We start from the raw sequence: 26023 nt of genomic DNA, 5'->3' as shown, positions 1-26023 counted from the left end.
TGTCTCCAAAAGTGCCGGGAGCGCTATCAAAGATTCGAAATGGCGTCCAGTTCTAAGTCTGCTTTTATTAGTGATGCTGATATTGCTAAATATGTCAATGTAGTAAAGGTTTCCTTAAGTTTTTGAATATGTAACTTCATTTACTTGCGATTCATAATTTTTTTCCTAAACTGCTGTAAAATCAGAAAAAATGCCTTGACAATTTTAGCAATCCTAGTTCCTAGGATATTGGTTGGCACTCAAAGGGTTAAACTGCATCTTTTAGAGCAAAGGAAGACACTGTAGACCAGTATTTGTCTTCTTGAAAATGAGTGAAACAAGCAAAATGAGCTATTGGAAGAATTACTGTTCCATGGACAGCTTTGCTGGTCTAAAGAGTAATTGTGAGAATAGCCAGGCATGGATTTACCTGGTCCATCTAAGAAGTGATTTTTCTATATTTGCTTTTATAGCAGAGGAGGGAAATGTTGGGTGATCTCTCGACATGGAATCACATGTACCCTAATTGCATATCCACATGGTTATTCTTGTTTATATTAAATGTCAGATCAAAACATTGATTAGAACTGATAGGGTGCCCATCAACAATTAATACTGTCTATTGGGATTTTTGAAGTTCATTTATTTTTCTATTATCGTTCTATACAATGAATTTAAAAACTTAATAGTTCTTTCTTGCTTTCAGGAGAGGCTGCTGCAGGCAAAGAAAGAAATTGAGAAGCACTGTATTAATGACAAACAGGTAAAGCCACTGTCTGCCTGATGCCTTTCCTGTACGAATCAGCACAGGTGCATAAAGGGAAAAAAGGGATTCTTCAGTTCTTAATAGTTTACTGGAAAATGTGAGAGTTTTCTAATTAAAATACATACTAGACTGTTGTGAAAAAGGTGAAACTGCTTGAATTGTCTGGAATTCCTGATTATGACAAAAATATATAGACTCTAACACATACACACACTCACAAACCATCAAAATAACAAAATGCTTTGCTGGAAAATGATTTTATTTCAATTATTTGTTTAAATCAACTTGATACCAACACTTAAGGGGAAGGGGGCATTTAAAAATATTTTTGGGTTATCGAATTGTTTGATAGATAAAATGTATATACATATACATATACATATACATATATATACATATATATATATATATATATATTAGTTGTATAACTTTTATTACCATTTAAAAAAAATGTCACTTCTCTGTGGTATAGGTTTTATTTACTAGTATAGTAAATGATCCAATCCTGCATAAAAAAGCATGTTTAAAAATTAATTTCATGATTCCTACTCCCTTTTTAAACAATTGTTTTCTGTGTGATGGTACAGGGATAAAGTCCAGGGCAATTCCTTGAGTCTGGAATATGCCAGGGCACATTTTCTAAGGGATGTTTCCTTTCCTTAGAATTTATATCATTTGGATGGGGTTCCTTGCATTAAGTAAAACTTTCTGCCCAAAAACCCTACAGTCATTGGTCTCTTTTTATTCATCTCTTTGACCTCCCATGTCACAGCTTCATTTCTCACACTTGGTTTCTTGGAGCTGGGAGGGATCTTGGTCATCGCGTGTCTGACACCCTTATTGCACAGGTGAGGTCACTGCAGCCTTCCCAGGTTCTGCTCGGAAGTTGATAAAGGGACAGGATTGGAACTCAGCCTTCCCCAGTGCATGCACGTTCTTTCTACTGCCTCGTCCCCACACTACTCGTGGGTACATATCATTGATGTACTTACATGCCCACCCACATACATACTCTGTCTGCACCTCAGCATGATGGCCAGTGTCAACACGGGAGAATTCATGGAAAGACTGAGAAACCAAGGACACCTTCCTACTTCTCTCTGCTACCTCCCTGGGAACATAGAAGTTCCTATGTCAGTGACCTAAGCTCTGCTTTGGAAACATTACCCACAAAGGAAAATTAAACAAAAGCTCATTGTTTGTCCCTATTAGTGTTCTTCATTTCTGTCTCATAAATTTCTATTAAAGTAAGCACGGAATATATGCTTTCTCCCCCTTTTCTCCCTCACTCTGTTCCTTTTCAAAGACTAAATGGACTTGTTTTCCAAAGTAAAGCACAGGCTGAGGCTTCCCATCATCCCCCTGGGCTGCGCAGCCCCAGGCCTGGCTGTTTATACCTGGTGGGCCCGGGGCTGGGCTCAGTGGCCCCCTTGCTGAGAGAATCAGTTGAGTGGCCAGTCATCCCAGAGGCAGGGATCTCAAGCAAATCTCAGAAGGAACCAGATGTGACCTGGCTCCCTGCTCAGCTCCTGCAGGCCCAGACTGACCCTTGGTCTCCACGATAATGTCCTGTGGCTCGGCCTCTGAGCAGCAGCCCAGGCTGAGGTGGCTTCTGCTGGTAGATACTGTTTACTTATCTCTGTCTTCCACCGGCTGGTATTCAATCCCACCAGGGCAGTCACAGCTCTGATACTGCTCCAAGGGAAGCCATTCTTTACACCTATTTGTTAGATTTATTGTTATTCTTTTTAGCAACTTAAGAGATTAACAACTTGAGATGTGATTTATGTATTCTTTAATGTATGTAGTCTTTTTAATAACAACTTGAGGTAGAATTTATGTGCAATAAACCACACCCATTTAAAGGTGTACACACATGTGAAACCACCACTGAGATGCAGAGACAGAACATTTCCAGCACCCCCCAGAGTTGGCCCTCGCCCCTGCCTCCCCTCCTGACTGCAGGTGGTCAATGACCTGTTTCTGTTATTGTAGATGAGTAGTGGCATTTCAAGAGGAACATTTTTTTTCTATTTCCAGCCACAATGAGGTATAATGGACAAATAAAAATTGTATGTATTTAAAGTGTACAACATGATGATTTAACATACGTTTACATTGTGAAATGATTACCACGATCAATTAACACATCCAGATTTCACATAGTTATTTTGTGTGTGTGGTGAGAACATGTAAGATCTATTTTTTTAGCAAATGTCAAGTATACAGTAGGTCAGTATTAATGACAGCCTTTACGTTCTACGTTAGACCCACAGAACTTACTCATTTTATAGCTGAAAGTTTTTACCCTTTGACCAACATTTGCATTTGTTTAAAACAGTTGTCTACAAAAACTGCTAAGAAAATTAGACTCTGCTAATTGCATTGTCAACAGATTTTGAGTTTGCTCGAAACAATTTTCTATAAAAACTGCCAAGAAAATTAGACTCTTCTAATTGCATTTCCAACAGATTTCAAACAGTGCAATTGGTACATCCAAAATTGGACTCCTTATCTTGTGGAAAGAATTGCCTTTAATTAAAAAAAAACAAAACTAAAAAACCGCCTCCAAAACTTTTAAAAATAGTTTCAGATACCTGCATAGCTTTAGTCATTCCTTTCTCTTTCTAACAGGTGGTGCTTTGTATATCAGTTGACGTATCCCAAGACTACAGCCAAGTGGAGAATGTCATAAAACAAGTAAGAGGCTGAGCTAATTGGAATTAATTCATATGCCTTTTGTTTGGTTCTTAACATTTTGCTGGGTGGTTTGGAATTGGTAAACCTTCCTAAGAGGTCTAATAGTTTTATAAATTTTACTTATTGGCATTGAGTGACTCTTCTTTTGTCTTCCTTAATGTCTTCTCTGATGCATTTTTCCAGGCACAGGAGAAACTGGGCCCAGTGGACATGCTTGTAAACTGTGCAGGAATGTCAATTTCAGGAAAATTTGAAGATCTTGAAGTTAGTACTTTTGAAGTAAGCAAAAATTTGTTTTTTGATCATGGAGATAGCCCATACACTAAAAGCAGAGCAAGGCCGCCCTGGCTAGCTTGGCTCACTGGATAGAGCGTCGACCTGGGGACTGAAGGGTCCTAGGTTCAATTCTAGTCAAGGGCATGTACCTCGGTTGCTGGCACATCCCCAGTGGGATTGATGCTTCTCTCTCATCGATATTTCTAGCTCTCTATCCCTCTCCCTTCCTCGCTGTGAAAAATCAATAAAATATATATATTTAAAGAAGAGTAAGGCTTTACAAATGAAATAGATGAAGTGTGTTCAGATTTCCTGGAAGCCTTGGGAGACTAGAGGGAGGCAACACAAGCTTTTGGTCCCAGTGCCACGACTGTCTAGCCTTAAGGATTCAGACAAGTCTCTCAACCTCGGTTTCCCCAGTTATAAAACAGGAATGGACCCTCCATTCCAACACATCACTGTGATGTATCCCTGAGGTGATAGAGAACCCCTTATAAACCGGGAGATTCTGGATTTTCATGTCAAGTGTTTGTATTTTTAACATAAAAAACAAAGAGTTGAGGAGCAAACTCTTTAAGAGTTTTCAAATCAGAATAAAGAGATAATGTGTCATATTTATGATTGCATTTTTAAAACGGGTTTGACATGCAGCCTCTCCTTGTCATTTATTTCAGCCCTAAAGAAATGGACATCAGATCTCAAATCTTTAAGTGGGAAACAGTTTTTTAGTTGACATTGCATCTGCCATCTTTTCTTAGTGTTCTGTCTAACTTCATCAAAGTCATGGGTTTTGAATGCCTTTGTCTGTGAAGTGAAATTGCATCTGCTGTAGGAAAGGAGACTGTTGGAGCAGCAGTTTAGATATCTTGCTCCCAGGGGACTGTGGGAAAGCACCATGCACTCTGATTTAAAGTCAAGTTGGGAGAGTCCAGATATAATATTTGCAGACTGGTGCCTTACCCGGGGCTGGACAGTCTTAAGGCTCTTTTATCAACTAGGTAATGATAGTTGACCATTATACCTTTATCTGTGGGTAATCAAAGGGGGGTTTTAAAGATTATTTCAATAGCAGTGTGAAGAGTCAATTGGGGGAAATAATTGTAACAGTGATCTTGGCATGAAATGATGAGGGAGTTCAGAGGTGGCCAGCACAAGAGGAATAGGGTGTGTGTGTGTGTGTGTGTAAGATGATATGGAGTGACAGTTAGTGGACTCCGCCTTGACAGTGTAGAGGGTACAGAGGACTGAGGTAGAATGGGTTGCAGGGTTATAATGAATGAAGGCACTGTTGTAAAGCTGGGACCTCAGGAAGCGGGTGTGCCTGCTTGGGGACAGAGGGAGTCAGGATGGTTTACGTTTGTGTGTCTGATGGAAGAAGGAAGATAACTGAGTGAATATATTGTGGGGTATGTAACTGTGAGCAAGAGTAAAAGAAACTATGTACACTACCAGGGCAATGCCGGTATTGGGTATCCATGGTAAGCAGACAACGTGAAGCAGGTGAGATGAAGAGAGAAGAAAAATAACAATGCCGTAATATGAAGCTTGTGAAACATAAAAAAATGTACAATCCTAATCTTTTTAAAAAATTCACTTTGCTCTCAACCTCAGTCTCCCATTCATACTGTTCTCCCTTCCTTCCTTCCTTCCTTCCTTCTTTCCTTCCTTCCTTCCTTCCTTCCTTCCTTCCTTCCTTCCTTCCTTCCTTCCTCCTCTCACCCCTCTCTTTTGTTTAAAAAACAACCCAATCACAATTTGTTGCTTTGCCACACCTGCAGCATCTTTCCACGCTGGCAGCCACCGCATGACTTTGTTGCTCTTTGTTCCGCAGCAGGCGCAGCAGGCACAGCAGAGAGAAAGGTGGACTTTGGCATCAGGCTGAACCAGTCTGAGGTATTGGGTCTGATGGTTTCTAGTCTGACCATTTGCCAGCTGTGCGATCACAGGCAGATCAGTCTTTCTCTTCCAGTCACAGCTCCCATCTCCATGAAGTGGGTGGACAGCTCCCAGAGCTGTGAGGACTGAGTAACCTAATCTGTGCGTGGCGCTTAGCCCATGGTGGCTGCTTACAAATACTAATGTCCTTTCCCAGGTATTCATTCATTCAACCCACAAATACTTGAGAGAAAGCCTCTCGTGCACCCAGCATTTTTCTGGGTCCTGGGGATGCGTGCTGAGCAAGAAGATAAAGTCTGGGTGAGGTAGCAAGACCCCACAGGAGCAAGCAGATAGCAGTGTGATTTCAGACTGGGGTATGTGCTGTGGGGAAAGGAGCGGGCTGAGGGGCTCTGTGAGGTGGTGTGGATGGAGACCCAGCCTGGGGGCAGGGGTTGGAGACCTGGGGAACGGGGACAGAGGGACCAGGAAAGAGCCAGTTACTGCCAGGGCCCCAGGTGGTAGGAGTTTGGCAAACCCAAGGATGGACTGGCAGGCCTGTGTGGCTGGAGCATCCCCAGAGATGGGCAGAGTGGGGCATGGGCCAGGTCTGTTGGGGCCTTGAAGGTTTTAATCTCAGATGTCTCAAGAGTTTTAAGTTAGGCTAAGCAGTGGTGGGATCTGCATTTTTAAAGGATCCCCCACTGTACAGGGCAACTTTTAGGAGCTTTTGGGGTCACTAAGTGCAGAAATAGTGATGTTGGGAAGTGGATGGAGGTAGAGTACTGGGCAACCACCGAGTGTGGGCTAGCAGGAAGCGGCAACAATTCAGCACAAAGATTCAAGCAGCTGTTAGGGGATGTTGGATGTGAGAACTGGCCTTCTAAAAAGGAAGGACTGTCAACCCAAAACCTGGGGCCTGAATGGAGGCAGCAGGGGACTGTCACCTTCCAAGGCTACTCTGCCCCTCCCATCGGGGCTCAGTGACTTGCCTTCTTCTGATCAGAGTAGGGGCTTAACATCAATGAGCCTGGTGAGAACACACACCACCACTTTTGATGCATTTTCTGAAGCTAAGAGTTCATTTTTATTCAAAATAAATTCTATAGCAGTTACTTCTTTTGTTTGGCTTCTTGTTAGTTTAATTTTACTGATAGTCACACGCACATATGATCCCTGTGCACACTACTGCATGTGTCGTCACAACTCATTGCCAGGGAGAGTGTGCACGCCCTTTAAGATTGCAGGCAGCAACTGCCTGGAGACCTGCCCCTGGTGTCCTCTGAACTCTGCCCGGGTGCCTTTTGCCCTTGCTGATTTTGCGTTGTGCCTGTCACTGTAATAAATCTTAGTTACGAGCACAACTCTGTGCAGAGTCACGCGAGGTCTTCCCGTGATTCACAAAACTGGAGGTGGACTTGGGAACCTCCAGCTTACTGCTCTTCATTTTCCTTTTTAATGCCTCTCTTTGTGGCTTTTGGAGCTGTGTCTTGTTTTCTCTACCTGTGGGTATTAATGAGAGTTATTTTACAGTTCTGATCAGGATTACATTGACCCCATAGATCCACTTGGGGAGAATTGACATCTTAATAATATTGTCTTTAACCCATGGACATGGTCTATATCTCCACTTAGGTTTTCTTTAATTTCTTTCAGCAAGGTTTGTAGTTTTCAGTGTTTGGGTCTTACACATCACTTTTCAGTATTTCATATTTTTTGATGTAGTATAAATAGTACTTTTTAAAATTTCAGTTTCTGGGTGTTCATTGCTAATGTAGAAAAAGACAGTTGATTTTTTTGGATATTGATCTTACAATCTTGCTGAACTCAGGAATTCTAGTACTCATTGATTTTCTACATCAAAGATCATATCATCTGCAACAGTTTTACTTCTAACATTGCCTTCTGGACACCCTTATTGCACTGGTTGGAACTTGTAGCACAGTGGTGAGCGCAGACATTCTTGACTTCAGTCTTAGGAGAAGACATTCAGTCTTGACCATTTAAGTATGATGTTAGCTGTAGTTTTGTTTTTGTGTTTTTGGTAGATGCCCTTTACCAAGTTGAGGACATTTTCTTCTATTCCTAGTTTGTCAAGAGTGTTTTTGTTTGTTTGTTTGTTTTAATTCTTTATTAGTTAAGGTATTACAAATGTGTCCTTATCCCTCCCATTAACCCCCTCCCCCCCCACCCCATCATAGTTTTTATAAGGACTGGATGTTGAATGCTTTTTCTGGATCTATTGGGATGATCATAGAGTTCTTCTTTTTCATTTTGTTAATATGGTGAACACAACCGAGGCATGTGCCCTGACTGAGAATCAAACCGCGACCTCCTGGTTCATAGGGGGATAAATCCCTCTTGGTTATGATGTCTTATCATTTTCTAAGTTCTTGAATATTTTTCTTGTAATGTTATTTTCTAGTTTTGGAATAAGGGTAATGTTGGCCTTTGAGTAGGGAGTGTTTTCTTCAGTTTTCTGGAAGAATTTGTATAAAGTTGATATCATTCTTCCTTAAGTGTTTGTGAACCAGTGAATGCTGAAGTTTTCTTGTGGGAAGGTTTATTACTTTTATATATATAATTATATATGTAGTTATATATAGTTATATATATAGTTATATATAGTTATATATGTATATTCTTTTTGAGTGGCTTTGTCCCTTTCATCTGTGTTGTTGAATTTATTGAGACAGTTATTCATCATATTCCATTATTATCTTTTTAATATCCATAGAGTTTATAGTAAGTTACCTCTCTCGTTCTTGATAGTAATCATTTGTGTCCTCTCTTTTTCCTGACCAGGATGACTAGAAATTTATCCATTTTATTGATTTTTCTTAATAACCAGCTTTTGGTTTTATTGATTTTTTAAAAATTGTTTTTCTGTTTTCTATATCACTTACCTCCTCCATTATTTTTATTATTTCCTTTTGTTTTAATTTGGTCTTTTTATAGTTTCCTTAGGTAGAAGCTGAGGTCTAACCAAGGAGCAAAGAAACTAAAATGCAGAATTGTACCACAGAACCCCCAAAAGATTCAAGGCTCAAAGTGTATTTGAGGCCTTTTCCCTTTTCTGATACAGATTTTAAGTACTGTGCATTTCCACCCAGGTCCTGTTTAGCAGCATCACACCAATGTTTTTTTTTATTATTATTCTCTGTTAATCCTCACCCGAGGATTTTTTTTCCATTGATTTTCAGACAAAGTGGAAGAGAGGGGAAGGGAGAGAGAGAAACATTGATGTGAGAGAGACATATCAATTGGTTGCCTCCCACATGCACCCAACTGGGCCGGCGATCAAGCCGCAACTCAGGTACATGCCCGTGATCGGAATTGAACCTGGGACCCTTCAGTCCATGGGCTGATGGTCTATCCACTGAGCCAAATTGGTGAGGGCTGCATCCCACCAATTTTGATCGTGTGTATTTTCACTCTCATTCAGTTTAAAATATTTTATACTTTCCCTTTCATTTCTGCCTTGCCCCTTGGGTTATTTAGAAGTGCGTTATTTAGTTTCCAAACATTTGAGTGTTTTTCAGAAATCTGTCTCTTCTTGATTTCCTATTTAATTCCATTGTGGTCAACAAACACACTTTGTATGACTTGACTCTTTTCACATTTATTGAGACTTGTCTCATGCCCAGAATATAGTCTATCCTATAGCCATTCTGTGTGCACTTGAAAAGAATGTGTTTTCTGCTATTTTGGGTGGAATGTTTTACTGATGTCGATTAGGTCCAGTTGGCTGATAACATTGTTCAAATCTGTATCCTTACTGATTTTTGTGTTTACTTGTTCTATTGAAAAAGGGGTGTTGAAATCTCTGATTATAATTGTGAATATGCCTATCTGGCTGTTTCTTTTTAAGCAGACTCTTAGTTGATACTCCTGTTTTTCAGTCCCATGCCCGCCCTTCCTGCTCCCAGAGATACTTGAGCCTTTGGGGGGTTCTGTGTTACAATTCTGCTTTTTAGTTTCTTTGCTTTCTGCTCAGCTAGTTATCACTTGTCCTTCTGTTCTTTAACTTCCAAACTATTATTGTTATTATTTTCTTTGCTCTTGTGGGTTCTTGCCTTTAAAAAAAATATTTTTTTTACTGAAATTTTAGTGGGGTCTTTGAAGGGAGCTGAGGCTAACACCTGGATTCTGGATTCAGTGTGCCATCTATTTTCAAATACTGTTTCATAGAATATTTATTATTAAAACAATATAATGATATAAAAAGGCATTTGGGGGAAATGGAAATCTGAGCATCCTAACACAATCCATATAATTTTCTGTATTTCCTTATTTGTTTGCTTTTAATTTATCTTTATTGTTGAAAGTATTATAGATGTTCCTTTTCCCCCCAAAGGCTCCCCTCCCCCTCATTGCCGCCCCCTCTCCCCCCAGCCTTCACCACACTATTGTCTGTGGGTTAGACATATATGCATGTAAGTTCTTTGGTGTATTTCCTCGGTTTTATATCTGTGCACATGTGCTTGTATTTACTATTTGAGATAGTTATAGTCAGTGTAAATGCAGTCTGCCCTTGGCTTTTTCTAAACTTACAGAATAAATATTCTCCCTCCTGGTGTTTCTGGTCATTATTTCTAAAAGTTATCTAACATTCTATTGAGTTATTTCATGATTGACTCGAAGTTCCCCCAGTGAAGTGTTTGGTTTTATATGGTGATAGATCTAATATTTGTACAAGACTTTTTACATAAAAACATTTTAATGTAAGTAGTCTTAGATTTTCAAGTTAAATGTAAGGTTTTTTAGAGTACACAGGATGAGAGGAAATATACTGTTGATACTTATGTAAGATCTTACCCATCACCAATAAGAGCCAACATTTACTGGGGAGTTATTGTGGATCAAGGCTGTGCTAGCACCCAACTTACGTTTCCTCTTGTAATCCTGCAAGCACTATGATATAATACTATTTTTAACTTAGCTTTTAGCTGCAGAAATAAGCATAGCGTTTGACTTTCTTACTTATCATCAAGTAGGTAGTAAATGGGAAAGCCCAGTCTTCAAACCATAATCCATGCTGTTAACCACTGTCCTAGGCTCTTTGTGATCTTTCTTTAGCTTGGAACTAACGGGCTCGACATATTTGGAAGCTTACTCCTAAAACTGTTTTTCAAAAAATATTACCTGCAAGGAGAAAACTAGTTTTAACCCATTTTCAGCAACGTCGTAACTGTGGTCGTGGTGAGAATGCAAGACCAGGTTGAAACAAACCTCAAATAGTAGATCCTGAGCATCATGGTTCATCGACAGGGTCATTTAATCATTCGTTCATTCATCAAATCCACCGAGTTCCCAGTCAGTTGGGCTCCATTGAAGAACTGCAATCTGGGGGGCAGATTGAATCCCCAGGAGTGCAGTCTTGTGTCTTTGACCTTTCTCATTCCTCATGGCTGCTTTGCTCCCTGCAGAAACTGATGAGCATTAACTACCTGGGCAGCGTGTACCCCAGCCGAGCTGTGATCACCACCATGAAGGAGCGCCGGGTGGGCAGGATCGTCTTTTTGGCGTCCCAGGCGGGACAGGTGGGACTCTTCGGTTTCACCGCCTACTCTTCGTCCAAGTTCGCCATCAAGGGTTTGGCTGAAGCTCTGCAGATGGAGGTAAATGCTGTATTCGGTTTTATATTTATTTCTTGCAGCTCAGCAAGTGCTCTCCTTGTTTGTAGCTTCTTTACACATGTTGTTATATATGGAATTACAATTTGTAGATTTGACATTAGTGAAAGAGAATTGGCTCAATGCCTGAATTTTACTGTTAAATAGTTAACATTTTCGTTGCATAAAATGATTGTAGTTGTGGTGAGAAAAATGGTCGTGAGGTATTTGCTTGCTTAATTTAATACACAAAATACTCCTAATGTCTTCATTGTATTATTGGTCTAATACTGTATGAGTATGTGTAACAGGGTTCACCAAATATTTTAGTCTCTAGAGATGTTTCTGTGACAAAAAGATCTGTTCTTTGTAACTGGATAATAAAATCAGCATGTGTTTGAGGGGAGAGCCAAGCTGGCCAGCTCTCAGCTTTTAGATAAATCATTTCACATGCTCTCAGTTTACTTATCTACAAAATGAGAAGGTTGGACTGAAAAAAAAAATCACTTGGCTCTCCTAGTACTTATATTTTAATTTCTTAAAGAGCTATTGATGAAAATGATTGCTTTTCATTTTCACAGTTTATGGCACATTTTGTGGAATGAGGTGAATTCAGGGTTAGTATCAGAGTAAGTGCTTATCATGAGTGACAGATTCACACCGTAGCCATGTGAAGTAGACTTCTGCATTCCTGTCACCTGGGAATGCTTAGAAACCCGCACACATGTCTATCTAAGTCACATACTGAAAAAGGCAAGGTAAAATTTCACTATTGCCATATATGCAGAAATATAACACATCATAATGTTAAAACCCAGAAGAGAATTCATTGTGGCCAACCCTCTCCTAGTAACAGTGTGATTTGAGAATCCCGTTTAATGACTTAGATCAAGGTAAGGAAAGTTTTTTTTGTAATGGGCCGGACAGTAATATTCTAGCTTTCGAGAATTAGGCAGTATCTGTCAAAACTACTCAAGTCTCCTGTGATAGCAGGAAAGCAGCCATATGCAATGCGTAAATGAATGGGTGTGGCTGTGTTTCAATAAAACTTTATTTTTAAAACTAGGTGAAGGGCCAGATTTGATCATTAGACCAAGCTTGCTGATCCCCGATTTAGAAAATTCTTACAAGAGCCCTTGATGGCATGTGACAGAGAGCCACACTGCCTAGATATTGGATGAGCATTATGGTAGATGACTTGTCCGGTCAGTGACAATCCTGAGGTGCCACTTGGGGACCCATGGACTGTGCTGTTCTCCTCTCAAAGGAACCAGCCCCAAATTTCACTTTCAACTTGCTTAATACTCTTAATAGGGCCATACTGACCTATTTCTGATTAAGAGTATTAAGCAAGTTGCCCTAACTGGTTTGGCTCAATGGATAGAGCATCAGCCTATGGACTGAAGGGTCTGGGTTCAATTCCAGTCAATGGCATATGCTCGGGTTATGGGCTCAATCCCCAGCAGGGGTCGTGCAGGAGACAGCTGATCAATGATTTTCTCTCATCATTGATGTTTCTCTCTCCTTCTCCCTTCTTCTCCCAATAAAAATATCTTAAAAAAAGAAAAAGAAAAGAATAGGTCATTATGCCCTGGCTGGTTTGGCTCACTGGATAGAGTGCTGGCCCATGGACTGAAGGGTCAAAGGTTCAATTCCAGTCAAGGGTATATACCTCCGTTGCAGGCCTGGTCCCCAGTCAGTCGGGGCACATGCCAGAGGCAGCCAATCAATGTGTCTCTCTCACATTGATGTTTCTCTCTCTCCCTCCCTTCCATTCTCTCTGAAAAATCAATGGAAAAAATATCCTTGGGTGAGGATTAATGATAACAAAAAAAGAATAGGTCATTATAATATGATTAGCCAAGAGGACATATACGACTGTGAAATTTCAAACAAGAATACTGGCATTCCTTTTGCAATTTTTACTTTGAAAAGTCCCTTTGTGAATCACTATTTTACTGTTATGACAGTTTTGTGAAATATGTGAGGCAGATGATGTTACCTTATAGATCAGAAATCTGAGTTTCAAGAAGTTCATGGAGTTGCTCAAAGTCACATGTGACTTTGTACTGAAATAGTAACAAAGACCGTGCTTTGGGGTCCATGTTTGCCTCTGTCCTGCAGCGGAAGATGCGTCTATAATTCAGGTCAGAAGTGGCCTAACTCATCTGGCTGGTGGCCTCAGTCCTAGACAGGGATATTTTGGAAATAACAGATATGCTCATTAGGGCTTTTCATCCCTACTTGGTGTCTTGTGGAGCCGCCTTAGGTTTCACTAATTTAGGACAAAGTGTGTAATGTGGGCGGCCTGGTTTCACTCCCAGTAGAACAGAGATGTTCATGAAGAAGAGGGACAACATCAGTAGCAGGTGCAGAGTCCCTGCAGCCTCTTTGTGACAAGAGGGATTCACACGCTGCTAGTAGCTGGCCTCCACCTGCCAGTCGGCTTGACTTCTGTCCTTATTTGGACTCCATTAAAAATGTCCTCATGTAAACAGAGTCTAAAATGAAGTAAACCTGTACCATGAATAATAGGTTTTGGGGGAAATAAGTTCAATATTCCACATATAGAAGTTTATTCATAGTAGAACATGCCATAAAACAAATATTTCCCTGCAAACTTACAGTGTTGTGTTTTTGAAACCTGGATAATTGAATCTGTGTGGCCAAGGTGGTGGTGTTTTCTATGAATGAAACAGACCTTATAGAATTGCTCAAATGCAATACATACTTTGGATAATTCTTTTTAGTTTAACTCTTAAGTCTTCCTGTCTACTCCACCAAAACTAAAGTCAGGCCTTAGAAATATTTTATGTACAATGAGTAATTTTTGAAAGATTGCTTTGTTGCATTTGTTTATCTTTTTAAAAAATCAGTCTCAGGTACAAATACATCATTTAAAAATTTTTTAAAGTTAATTTTTTGGGAAAGCAGAGACCAAATAAAAGAAAACTAGGGATCCTCCTTTCCATCTCTTGTTCTGACCCTACTCAGTCCCTCTGACTCCACTCTTCCCACATTTTGAAACACTCTGTTTTAATTATTTGGGAGCATAGCCATGACCTTGAGTGTGAGAAACACTGCTTTGAAATGCTCTTACATTGGCTTATGTGCCACCGTTCTTATTGTTGGGGAGACGGGCAGCACAGAAGTGACCACATTTGAATCATAAGCATCAGCCTTTATAGGGGCTAATGACCATATATTGGCTTTTAAAATTTTTTTTTTTATTGAATTTATTGGGGTGACATTGGTTAATAAAATAATATAGGTTTCAAGTGTACAGTTTTACGACACATCATCTATATCGTTGTGTGCTCACTACCCAAAGTCAACTCTTCTTCCATCACCATATATTTGACCCCTTTTTCCCTTTGCTACCCCCCCCCCTTCTCTCTGGTAACCACCATCCTGTTGTCTGTGTCTATGCATTTTTGTTTGCTTGTTTGTTTGTCTTGCTTGTTGCTTTCAGTTTTATATCCCACATATGTGTTCTCTGGTCTGTGCACAACAGAGGGTAAGGCCATGGGAGACAGTTTTTCAAGTCACTCTCTTAAAAACAAGTGGAAGAGAACTTGCTTGCTCATCAACCTCATCACCTGGCCCAAGTCCAGAGCTCCTTATGAGGTAGCTTGGCCTCGAAGCTACATGCCCTGCCTGCGCGGAGTGAAGGAGCTCTCAGGCCCTAGGTGCACCGGAGCCCAAACAACAGAGATGTCACCTCTGCGATTGCACTTTCCAGGGTGGCTGGCCAGGACCCTCTGTCTGCAGGTTTCTCTGGGCCCTTACAGCTCCTCCCACAGACTTCAGAACTGTGCTCCCAACGGGATCTGGGGAGAAAAGGGCTCTATGAAAAGAAGGACCCTGGGGTGCTCTCGGAGGCTGTTGCATTAGGCAGCCCTGTTGTGTTTATTCAGCAGCCTTAAGACACACAGTGGCCGACCTTACTACCAGCTGCCTGCCCACTTCCAACTCATGGGGACCAAACACTGAGCCAGTAGCCAACAAGTCATGGCAGAGATTTTGATTGTGAACCATCACCCTTAGAGTCATTAAGAATTAGGTGGAGCAGGGCTTTGGGAAGGGTGTATCCCACCTGACCAGCAGGAGAACTTTCTGGAATTCTTGGGGGGATGTTAATGAGTGGGGAAGTTTAAGTTTGGAGGTATGTTGATGAGGTCAGCAAGCCTAAGAGTGTGTTCATCTACACCAGTGGTTCTCAACCTTCCTAATGCTGCGACCGTTTAATACAGTTCCTCATGTTGTGGTGACCCCCAATTTCATTGTTACAAATTGAACATAATTAAAGCATAGTGATTAATCACAAAAACAATATGTAATTATATATGTGTTTTCCGATGGTCTTAGGCGACCCCTGTGAAAAGGTCGCGATCCACAGGTTGAGAACCGCTGATCTACACCATCCAGGAGCAGGTGGAATTCCAGATCAGGGAGGGAGCTATGAAGAGAAGCCGGAAGGGTTTCTATGTGTAAATGAGGGATGAGGCTGTCTGAAGGGGAGGTGCTTGGCTGGGCTGATGGGGATGGAGGGGGTGCATGCAGTTCTAGACCTGCATCTGAGTATTGCTAGAGAAGGGATCTGAGTGACCTCAGTATATTTGGTTGATGAAATCAGCAAGAGTTTCAGAAGCAGCATGAAGGAAAACAGATTTGCAGTCTGATGGCGGAAGAGCAGACCGAGGCATGCGGAGGGCAGGGCATCCAAGGGGGTCTCCTTTTAGCTTTGTCTGTTTGTCACTGACAGCAGTGGGAGGGAAGAGAGGAAGAAGGAGGTGAATGGCCATACCTTGGGATCAGCTGTGTTCTGGAGTGGATGTTAGGATGTGCTTTTTGTCTTTATTTCTAAACATTTCCCGGCTCAGTGGGTAGTGGTCCTGCTCTTGCAGAACCAACTGTTAGTCTTGGCCACCTTTGAGAAAATCAGGGCAGTATTTATTTTGTATGCATGCCTAGCACCCAGTGCAGGCTGGCGAGGTGGGCGTGAAATTGTGTCTTGTTTATTGAAGAAACAATGGTTGTTTTTGAAATGCAGGTGAAGCCATATAATGTCTATGTAACCGTCGCCTACCCGCCTGACACAGACACACCTGGGTTTGCAGAAGAAAACAAAACAAAGGTAAGTATGCTAGTCTTTAACTCTGGAAAACCCTCTTCTGATTTGTTCTTTTCACATTTTAGCCCACATTTTTATCGGTCAGAAAATCGAGTTCCTTTCAATTTATGTGCTAGCTAGAGAGGCCTCTGAACTTTCTGGAACTTCCATTCCAAATCTTGGACAATGCAGCCATATTTTCAAAAGCCATGAGTTTTGCTAATAATCTTTGAAGCCTTATTGAATTAATAAGATATTTTCTGTATGAAGGAAAGGACAGCCTGTATTTTTAACTAATGAGATGATATTCTTTAAAACCATATTCTCTCCGTTGAACTTAAAGACCTGGTTGCTGATCCATTGTGTCCCTGTGGAGTTCTAATGGACATCTCATCGTAACATTTCCAAAACGGATCTTTTGATTCCCCCTTATTCCCCCTCATTATTTTCATTTCATTACCAGGCTCCCACCGCTCACCCGGCTGCTCAGGTGGAGATGAGATGCCAGCTTGATTCTCCCTCTTGGTTCCATGGTCAGAACATATCCAGAATCTGACCTGATTATTTTTCTTTTAACTGCACATGTCATTACCCTTCTAGCAGTGGCAGCCACTGATATTTTTGCCTGAACTACTTTACTAGCCTTCAAACTGGTCTGCCTGCTTCGGTTCATCTCTCTTGGGATCTGTTCTTCATGAATCGCTAGTGACCTTCTTAAAACTTAAGTTGGGTCTTGTCACTCCCCTGCTTAAAATTTCCTTGTGAAAAAAAAACAACAAAAAACACCACACAAAAAACAAAAGACCAAACACCTCTTGGGTAACACAGTCCGATAGAATGTTCTAGAATGACGGAAATGTTGTATGTTTCACTCTCTAATATGGTAGCCACGTTATGGCTCTTGAGCATCCAAAATGTGGCAAATGGGATTGAGAAATTGATTTTTAATTTTATTTAATTTTAGCTAATTCAAAGTTAACGTTAAACATTGCATGTTGGCAGTGGCTGTGTACTGGAGAGCGCGGCTCCGGTGGCTCCCACCATGCCTGGAACAGACTCCGAAGGCCTTGATGCTAATACAGGCCCGCAGTGTCTGGATCCGGCCACCTGGCTGCCACAGCATTTTCTCCTCCTCTTACGTTCAGTGCCGTGAGCTTGCCTGGCCTACCGTCACCTGCGGGCTTCGCTCTTGCTGTCCCTCTGCATGTTTGAATGGCCGACTCCCTTATTTCTTCCCTTCCCTGTACAGAGGTCACTTCCCTGCCCTCTGCGTCTCTGCCAGCATCCTCTGGCTTTGATATTCCTTTGTGGTGCTTGTCACCACTGGGCCTTGGCAGTGTATATAGGACTCTCGGTTTATATAGGATCGTATCCTGAGCTGAATACGATCTTCGCATTTTGTTCAAAGGGCTTCCTCTGTGCCTTGACACCTAGTAGTCACTGAGCAAATGAATAAAGTGGAGAAGAAAGGAATCAGTCAGAACTTATCGCCTTGAACTGGCCTGGCTTGTTTTTCTTCCCTTTTCTATTAATGCTTACTGTGAATTTGCACGGCATAAAAATGGGCACTTATGCTCCATAGACCATACATTTGCTAAAAGGTGTTTATGATTTAGAAGCTTTTTTTCATTTCTCTACGGCTCTGTCTCTTTTAAAGAATTTATTTCAAAGAAGTAAATGTAAGCCAAATGTCTGTTTTAGAATAAGCAGGGAGTCTGCTAAGCAGATTTGCAGCATTTGCTAAGCAGTCTCTTAGTGTGAAGCCAACGCTGACAGGTGATTTCCCTGTTTCCCTGTGAAGACTTTATTTTGATGTTAAGTTGATGTTTTTTTTCCCTCCTCTAAAATGTTGGGCCAACTTCTTGTGGAAAATCAAATCCTGGGATGGTCTGTGAGCCCTTTAGGGGGCGCCATAGTGCTTTCAAATCTAATGTGTATCCAGCCACATGTGGTTTTACCAGCCTGATGATCTGGAAGAATGAATGAGAATGATGACACCTTCAAAAGGGTCTTTCTCTTAATTCAGTGCTGGCCTTTTATGAAGTGCAGTGCCTTTCTATTTTAAGAATATATATTTTGGTTTTAATTTTAATTCTTTTAAGCCTGTATGATAAATAAATTTTACAGTTTCATGCATTTTAAGGCTTCAGTTTTGAAGCTTCTGAAATTCTCCTTAAAGAATTTTTGAGTGTGTGTGCCATAAAGAAGACCAAAAAAAAGGGGCGGGGGGGCGATCCCATCCACAAAGAACTTAGGAAGTAAATTGTAAAAACAGGTAGCTATAATATATATTAAGGCAGATATGTTCAAAGATGGGAAGAGAAATTATTGCCACTTAAGGGTTCAGGAAAGGCTTTTTGACCTCGGTGATAGTTGAGATGGACCTTTAACAAAAGGTTAAGATTTGGGGTTCTGATGCCCTTACCCAGTAACGAGCACACAATATTTTATCTTCCTTCTTGCCTCCTCTACAGGTCCTTTGAGAAACAGCTGTGGTGTCGGACAGAGCTACTGCTGTCTCTGCTAAGGACCTCTGCTCTGCCCAGGGCCAGCCCTCCAGTGGCCTGGGAGAACAGAAAGCAGGTCATAAGAGCGAACTCACTCAGGGCACCCAGTCTAGGCTCTGCACCAATACCACCGGTCAGCTGTCTGGCCAGCAGCGAGGATTCAAGGAGTGGGTGTTTCTGGTCTTGCACCAGTGATTTGTAAATCATTCTCATTCAAGCTTTGATGGTCTCCATTGAAGCAGAGACCCCCACATCCCACAGAGAATGTGGCCAGGGCTTCCTTGTCTGGGTTCAGCTACTGGCTCAATTTTACACAATGACCAGGTAGAAACTGACTTAGGATCCAGATGGACCTAATTCTCAAAATAGGAATCTACTCAAAGGTAGAAAATTGGAATTATTTTATAAACCAGGGGAGGTGGCTGTGTAAGAATGACTGATTTTTTAATTAATGGTATTGATGCGTCTATTTTTTTCACTTTAGCCTTTGGAAACCCGTCTTATTTCAGAGACCACGTCTATTTGCACACCAGAGCAAGTGGCCAAACAGATTGTTAAAGATGCCATAGTAAGTTGTCCTGGTTTTCTTTATTAATAGCTTCTGTGCTTCTGAAAAGGTATTTGTCCCAAGGCCTATTTCAGAACATAAACTATTGTGTCTTTTGGGTCAGTCAGATTCATCACATCTAATATGGGTCTCTGCTTTTCTCCCCTGACCCACATTATCGATTCCATGTTGATAAGTAGGCTTCTGGAAATGAATTATGTATCTTAACCTAAGGACAGACTGACCAGGATGGGTGTCTGGGAGTGCTGATGCTTTAACAAGTCTGCACATGGCATGCTGCCTTCTCTCTTCTTTCCCACAGGACTTTCAGTTCCAGATTATTTTAGGTATCTTACTGCCAGACTCTTGGGTTTTTCTTTCACCTTCCTGCTTCCCAGAATCCTTTCCCCAAATGTTCGCTAGTAAGAAAGTGCGGCCCGCCCCTGGGCCATCCCCGTTAACCCAGCGGATGTGCATTTGGGCTCCTGAGTTTATTTGAACTTAAAAAAAAGTCAAACCACAGGCTGATTTGTAGAACAGTGCATGTGCTGCAGGCTTTTGACAACGTTCCTGTGACCCCAGTGCCAAAAAACAGCCAATTATGAGGGATGTCTGTAAACCTGAGACCCACACTGAGTTTAGGAAATTTGGGGACCCCTGGAATGAGATGTGTCAGGACACCATGTCTGGGCCGACCTGAGCAGAATACGGGAAATCTCAAACTCTATTAAAACACCTGCAGACGTTGGGAGAACTTTGCCCTGCTGTGCTCAGAGGCATAGAAAGAGGGCACCGTGGACTCTGTTTTTCCTGCTTATCTTAAGTCAGAGCAAACACACTCCATGTTTTTAATGATCTCAAACACTCTTTGTATCTTGGCAGGATTCATTTCGGCTGGCAGTGTTCAATCTCCTTCACCCCTTAACCCCTTCACACTCTAACTGGTTGACAACTTCAGAGAATTTTGGTTTACATCGGTTATATTTGCCATATTAGAAGTGGAAACTGTAATTTTTAAAATATTTATTTAGTAATTCATTTAAAATAACCAGTAATAAACCCGTTACATTTTGATGTAACATCTTTACAACCATAATTATTTCTCAGAACAAACCTTTGGTGAGATGAGAGACTTTGTTTTATACCTCGGTAGTCTCTTCAATGTCTGTGTTCTGGAAGACAGCTGGGCTCTCAGAGCTGCTTCTACATTCAATCTGTTGTCATATGTGGTTTTGAATGAAGGATATAAAAATCTGGCCTTACACACATGTGTAGTTAGAAGTGGAGGGGTATTTTATAGGTTTTTAAGATCATGGTGGACATTCTTTTTTAGAATTAAATTTGAACTGGATGACGTTTCTTTAAAGGTTAGTTGCAGTGTGGAATTGGAAACTCGATTAATGAACTTTTTGTTCTCTGTTGCATTAAAACCCATTGGTCTCTGCACTTTGAATGCTTTGTACCCATTCATGATTTGGGAATGTCATGCATTAGTCATTTGGAAAATATGAGTTCCCTGAGTTATCCAAGAAATTACATCCGTTAATGTCGCTGCTGATCTTATAAAAGTTCACATACCGGGAAGCTGACAGTTTAATGGAAAGCTCAGATTTTAGCACTGGCCACAAAAACTACCCATATCATTAGTTTTCCACACAATATCTTCCAAAGACTGAGCTTGAGTAACCACAGGTGGTCTGATGATGGTTCTTTTGTGTAAAAATGGTATTCCATGAAAAAAGCAGCAAGTTTCACAACCTAAGCCCTACATTTCAGGGCAGTAGCCCCTCAGGTTTGGCACACAGCTGGGCACATACTTCCCTTTTTGTTACACAGAATATTAAGAAGACATTTCTTCAAGGGTTGAAATTTAATAAGACAGTTCATGTTCCTGCCTTATCAAGGCCATTTTGAAGCAAAACTGACATTTCAACATTTTACAAGATTTTTCAAAATTTCTATTTTCTTTTTGGATTTATTATGGCCAGTGTGTGTGGTGGTGGAGAGACACCACTATTAATATGGTTTCTACTAATGAGGCAGCATTTTGCAAATGTCACTGGAAAAGGCCATTAACACTCTGGTATTATTATGACAATCATTTTGTCCTCATGGACCCTCCCTGCCACCCCCGCCGCCTGCCATGGACACCCACGGCCCAGGGACTAACCCACATTTTGAGAACCTCCCATCTAGCCTTTCAGTCCCCCTGCTAAGACCACGTTCGTTTCTGAGCTGCAACGCATGGTTTGTTACCCTCTCATCCCACAGAAAGTAAACGGACACACTCTTGCCTGTACTGACATGTTGAGGTGATTAGTAACTCCTGTTGCCTCTTTCTTTTCTCTTCTTTCTGTTCAGCAAGGGAATTTTAACAGTTCCGTTGGCTCAGATGGGTACATGCTCTCGTCCCTGACCTGTGGAATGTCTCCAGTCACTTCTATTACCGAAGGGCTCCAGCAGGTAAGCTGTGCCTCGGCCAGCAGACAGATGGGCAGACAGAGAGACAGCACCTCTCATTAAACCTCAATGAATAAAGGCTAAATAAAGGAAGACTTGTCAACTTGATCTGAGCATGTGAAAAAATTTTCTTAAAGTATCAACCTTTTCCCTTCCTTTACCAGGGATAAGTCATTGGGAAATATGTTAAAGATTTAACTGGGAGAATTTAGACTGGGAAGAAGTCTTCTGTGCTGGGCACTGCAGATACAGAGAAAATGCTGTCTCTGCTGTGGAGGAGTCAGTCTGCATTCTCTGATCTGAAGTGTTTGGAAAATGGAATTCTCTTCTCTCTAGAGTAGTTTAGGAATGGTCTTGCCTGACAGTATCAGGATATTAGACTGTAACTCCTTTTCTTTTTTAAAAATATATTTTTATTGATTTCCTAGAGGAAGGGAGAGGGAGAGAGAGATAGAAAGATCACTGATGAGAGGATCATTGATCGGCTCTCTACTGCACGCCCCGCACTGTAGATCAAGCCTGAAGCCCGGGCGTGTGCCCTGACCGGGAATTGAACCATGACCTCTTGGTTCATAGGTCAACACTCAACCACTGAGTCATGCCGGCTGTGCTAGAACTCCTTTTCTACGCGAGTCAGGCCATAGGTAGCTTAGGGAGATACCAGTTAAGGATTCAACACAATCCCCACCCAAACAGATGCTGTAGTTCATTCAAGATACAAACAGTCAACTGCTCCTTGACGTGCTCAGTGCTGCATTTGCTGCTGGAGAATCAGGCGGAAACTTACCGTCTGGAGGGAGAGACCAATAGGCACAGTGATGCTACTACAGTGTAAAGCAAGCATGGAAAAGCCACGCCATGGATGATGGCAGGTGGATGGAGGACAAGGAGAGGGTGGGAAGGCAGCCTAGACCGGGGCTGCCCACAACGATGCATAGTTTATAACAAGGGACTAAATTAGGTGCAGTAGACCACGTCCAGATTAAAAGTCTGGATGACTTAGCTATTGATTTTCCTCATCCTCTTCTCTATAATATACCCATGATGTTGTGATTCCCTCTCAGACGTAGGCACTCGATTAGAAGTATGCTCTCTGAGGACGTGCTCGTGCCTTGTGTCTTGGGACATTGTCCCCCTCACAGCCTGTGCCTGCCATGGAACAAGGACTCGAGAATGCCTGGGTGGAGCCCACACGTGAATTCTGCTTGTCCTCTGTGGGCCGTCCGTCTATCCTCCCATGTCTACACCAGTGATGTCAGATCCAAAGCTTCAGCCTGTGTCTGTCCTGAACTCCACTCCTGGATACATTTCTTTTCCCTGGACTGTGATGTTACATCTGCATTAGGATCATCATTTTTATGGCTATTTAAATGCTGTTCACAGCCAAGCTATGTAATATATACATAATTAATTTCCCTTTCTTGCACAGCCTTTTGTTTTCCCTGAAACCGTTATGGGTTTTTTTAATCTATGATTTTTATGTGTTTTTAATAATGACAGTCTATCTTTGCTCAGAAATATCAGATACCTTGTTAGTTTCACCTTCTGGAAGGAATTCCTTCTGGAACCTGCCATCAGGACTGGCTGCCCCCATGTCTGCATAACTGACCCCTTCCTCGCTTTACGGTCACCTGGGGAACCCCTCTGCCTGTCTTTTGTATGGGGTCCCGCCTCTTGTATCACATGACTTTGCCTTTCTTTGTTGTCCCCTCATGTTGGCTGTTTACTTCTTCTAGTAGCTTCCTGAAAAAAAGGAGTGTGAGAGGCAAATTGTTTCAGACCTTGTGTATTTGAAAATGTTTCTTTTTGCAGGTTTATGCCTTTCAAGAATTCCATTTTGAGGAGGTGGTAGTGAGTCTTTTGGAGTAAAAAGTGAAAGTTAGCAGATGTGGTTATTTACCATCTTAGCCCTGAAACAGTAATTGTCTTTCTCTAACTGACCATCTTTCCAACTGGGGAGTAAGCTTCCGGAGGGCAGGCCTGTGTCTGTTCTCAGCACTTGACCAGGGTCTGGCTTTGTGATCAGAACATACATCTTCAACTGAAAAGCCTTGATTGCAGTTGGGGTATCTGAGATGCTAGACTGAATTTTCTCCAGCTACTGGAACCCCGAAACTACTGGGAAAACCTATTTTGTTCTTTGTTTAATTTGAATTTGTTAATTGGACATAGAGTCTGTTGTTACTTATCTGGCAGGCCCTCCATATCCAGTGATGCAGAGCAGACAGCTTCTGCCCTCAGTGTTTACCGACACTTAACAAAGTGTTCATTATTCTTATCCTTGCAGGAGATTAGAAGATGGGGCTCAGAAACTATTTATTAGTTTAGAGACATATCTTAAAATCTGTTGAAACAAGCTATTGTATTGTACTGTTGGCTGAGCTCACGGGTCTGCCTTTATCTTACAGGTGGTCACCATGGGCCTTTTCCGCATGATCTCTTTGTTTTACCTTGGAAGTTTTGACAACATAATTCGTCGCTGCATGATAGAAAGAGCCAAATATGGAACTGCAGACAAAACTGCCTAAACCTTGGAAAAGGAATATTTCTAAAGAATGTGAGCAGCTTGCTGCTGGATGGGACCCAGTGTTTGGCCCATGGACACTTGTGTATGGCTTTTGAATATGTCAGATGGGACCAGCCGACTTCGGCAACCTGACTGCAAGCGAGGGGGTAGAGGTTCAACTCCATGTGATATGATTAAGACTGTGCAGACCTGGGATTGGAGAGCATCTGATTCCCTGGGTGGAGAGGTGATGACCATATGGGAAGTAATAGTTGTGAGCTGGGTGGAGAACAGGATTCCAGAGGTGGCCATTTACATTTTCTCTAGTTATTCTTTTCTCTCCCATGGAGATTGAGTCCAGGAATGCACTTCATGACATGTAAGATGCTGTGAGGACTTTTTAAACCTTCATGAAAGTAAAGTCATGGGTTTCTGGGGCCTTTTTTTTTTTTTCCTCTTTAATTTAGTGTATTTTATTCAAGATGAGTTTTACACGTTGCTGGTGAGTCTGGGTGCATAATCATGTCCCCGGCTCACCACACTGCTTGCTGGTGGACCCTCGTGGATTCTCTCACTCTTTGATCCTGTAAAACTCCAAGGGGGATGAGAGAGGGCAGGGAAGGGAAGAGAAGGGAAGGGGGTAGGCATTTTCCAATAGGAAAAATAATGCTTTCTTGTCTTCTTTAGATTCAGATGCTTTGGGCGCTTCTCATTTTTCACTCATGGGGAAAGGCAGCTTCCTAAAATGTTTTTTGAAGAGAAATAAAATCTTAGAAGCTTAAATGTTTACAATTTTTTTCACTAGCCATGATGAGTGAAGTTTCATTCCATTGTAGTTTATCCTGCTCATCTCTTCCTTTCCAGTTTTGCTTATACTCCTCTAATATTTTTGTAAGAAAAAAAAAACCTGTTAAAATTTTTTGACTTGACTTTTTGAATTCATTCATGAATTAAAACAAAGAGAAAAACAATGTGTGACATTTGTCTTGTAGTATATATGTAGCTTTTAGGAAAGGCTGGTGATAGCATATTTAAATTTCACTCATTAAGAAAAAAAAAAGTTAGACAACTTGATTTGAAGATACTTGTTTTTGAAATAAAATGTCCACCCCATTCTTTCTGGGACCAGCACCGACCCTGAGGACATTCTCTTGGAAGGACATGTTCAGGATGCGCCGTCACCACTCGCATGGTTCAGCTCTGGAAACTCCTGCCCTGTGAATGCTGTTTCCAGACCACAGGTGTGTTGTTCATTCAGTGGATGTCCACAGTAAGTGCCTATGAGGAGTCTTAGCCAGCGGGACCTTCTTCATCCTGTCATTATGCTCCTGTGATGAAGGACAGTCACCATCGTGTTGTGACACCCGCTCCTCGCACAGTCAGTATGTGTGTTCAGAGCACATTCCAGCTCACTTGGGTGAGAACAGACCACTGCTTTTGATGGGGAAAGCATTTTCATTATTAAAAAAAACAACACAAAAACTCTGCAAAAGATTAAAGACCTAAAAATAATAGCAAAGCCTTTTTTTTTTTTGGCTCTTAAGATTTTGAACCTCTTGACTTGATTTTTTAAAAGTAAGATGTTTTCCTGGCCAGAGTGGCTCAGTTGGTTGGGCGTTGGCCTGCCTTGTGCACCAAAAAGTTGCTGGTTCGATTCTCAGTCAGGGCACATGCCTGGG

General features: G+C 41.5%; 1 protein-coding gene across 1 annotated transcript in view; it reads left to right on the top strand.

The window, feature by feature from the left end:
- The window catches only part of KDSR (3-ketodihydrosphingosine reductase), a 28683-nt gene extending 3366 nt beyond the window's left edge, over positions 1-25317 (top strand). The window contains exons 3-10 of the mRNA XM_006756821.2: positions 686-742; positions 3380-3445; positions 3629-3724; positions 11026-11217; positions 16265-16348; positions 19316-19399; positions 21740-21841; positions 24247-25317. Coding sequence (XP_006756884.1) covers positions 686-742; positions 3380-3445; positions 3629-3724; positions 11026-11217; positions 16265-16348; positions 19316-19399; positions 21740-21841; positions 24247-24366 — 801 coding nt within the window. The 3' untranslated portion in view covers positions 24367-25317. The remainder of the gene's footprint in view (positions 1-685; positions 743-3379; positions 3446-3628; positions 3725-11025; positions 11218-16264; positions 16349-19315; positions 19400-21739; positions 21842-24246) is intronic.
- Positions 25318-26023: the final 706 nt, after the last annotated feature.

This window comes from Myotis davidii, unplaced genomic scaffold (genome assembly GCF_000327345.1).
Source record: "Myotis davidii unplaced genomic scaffold, ASM32734v1 scaffold11, whole genome shotgun sequence".
In the NCBI taxonomy this organism is placed as follows: Eukaryota; Metazoa; Chordata; class Mammalia; order Chiroptera; family Vespertilionidae; genus Myotis; species Myotis davidii.
This window is presented reverse-complemented; position numbering and strand designations above follow the sequence as displayed.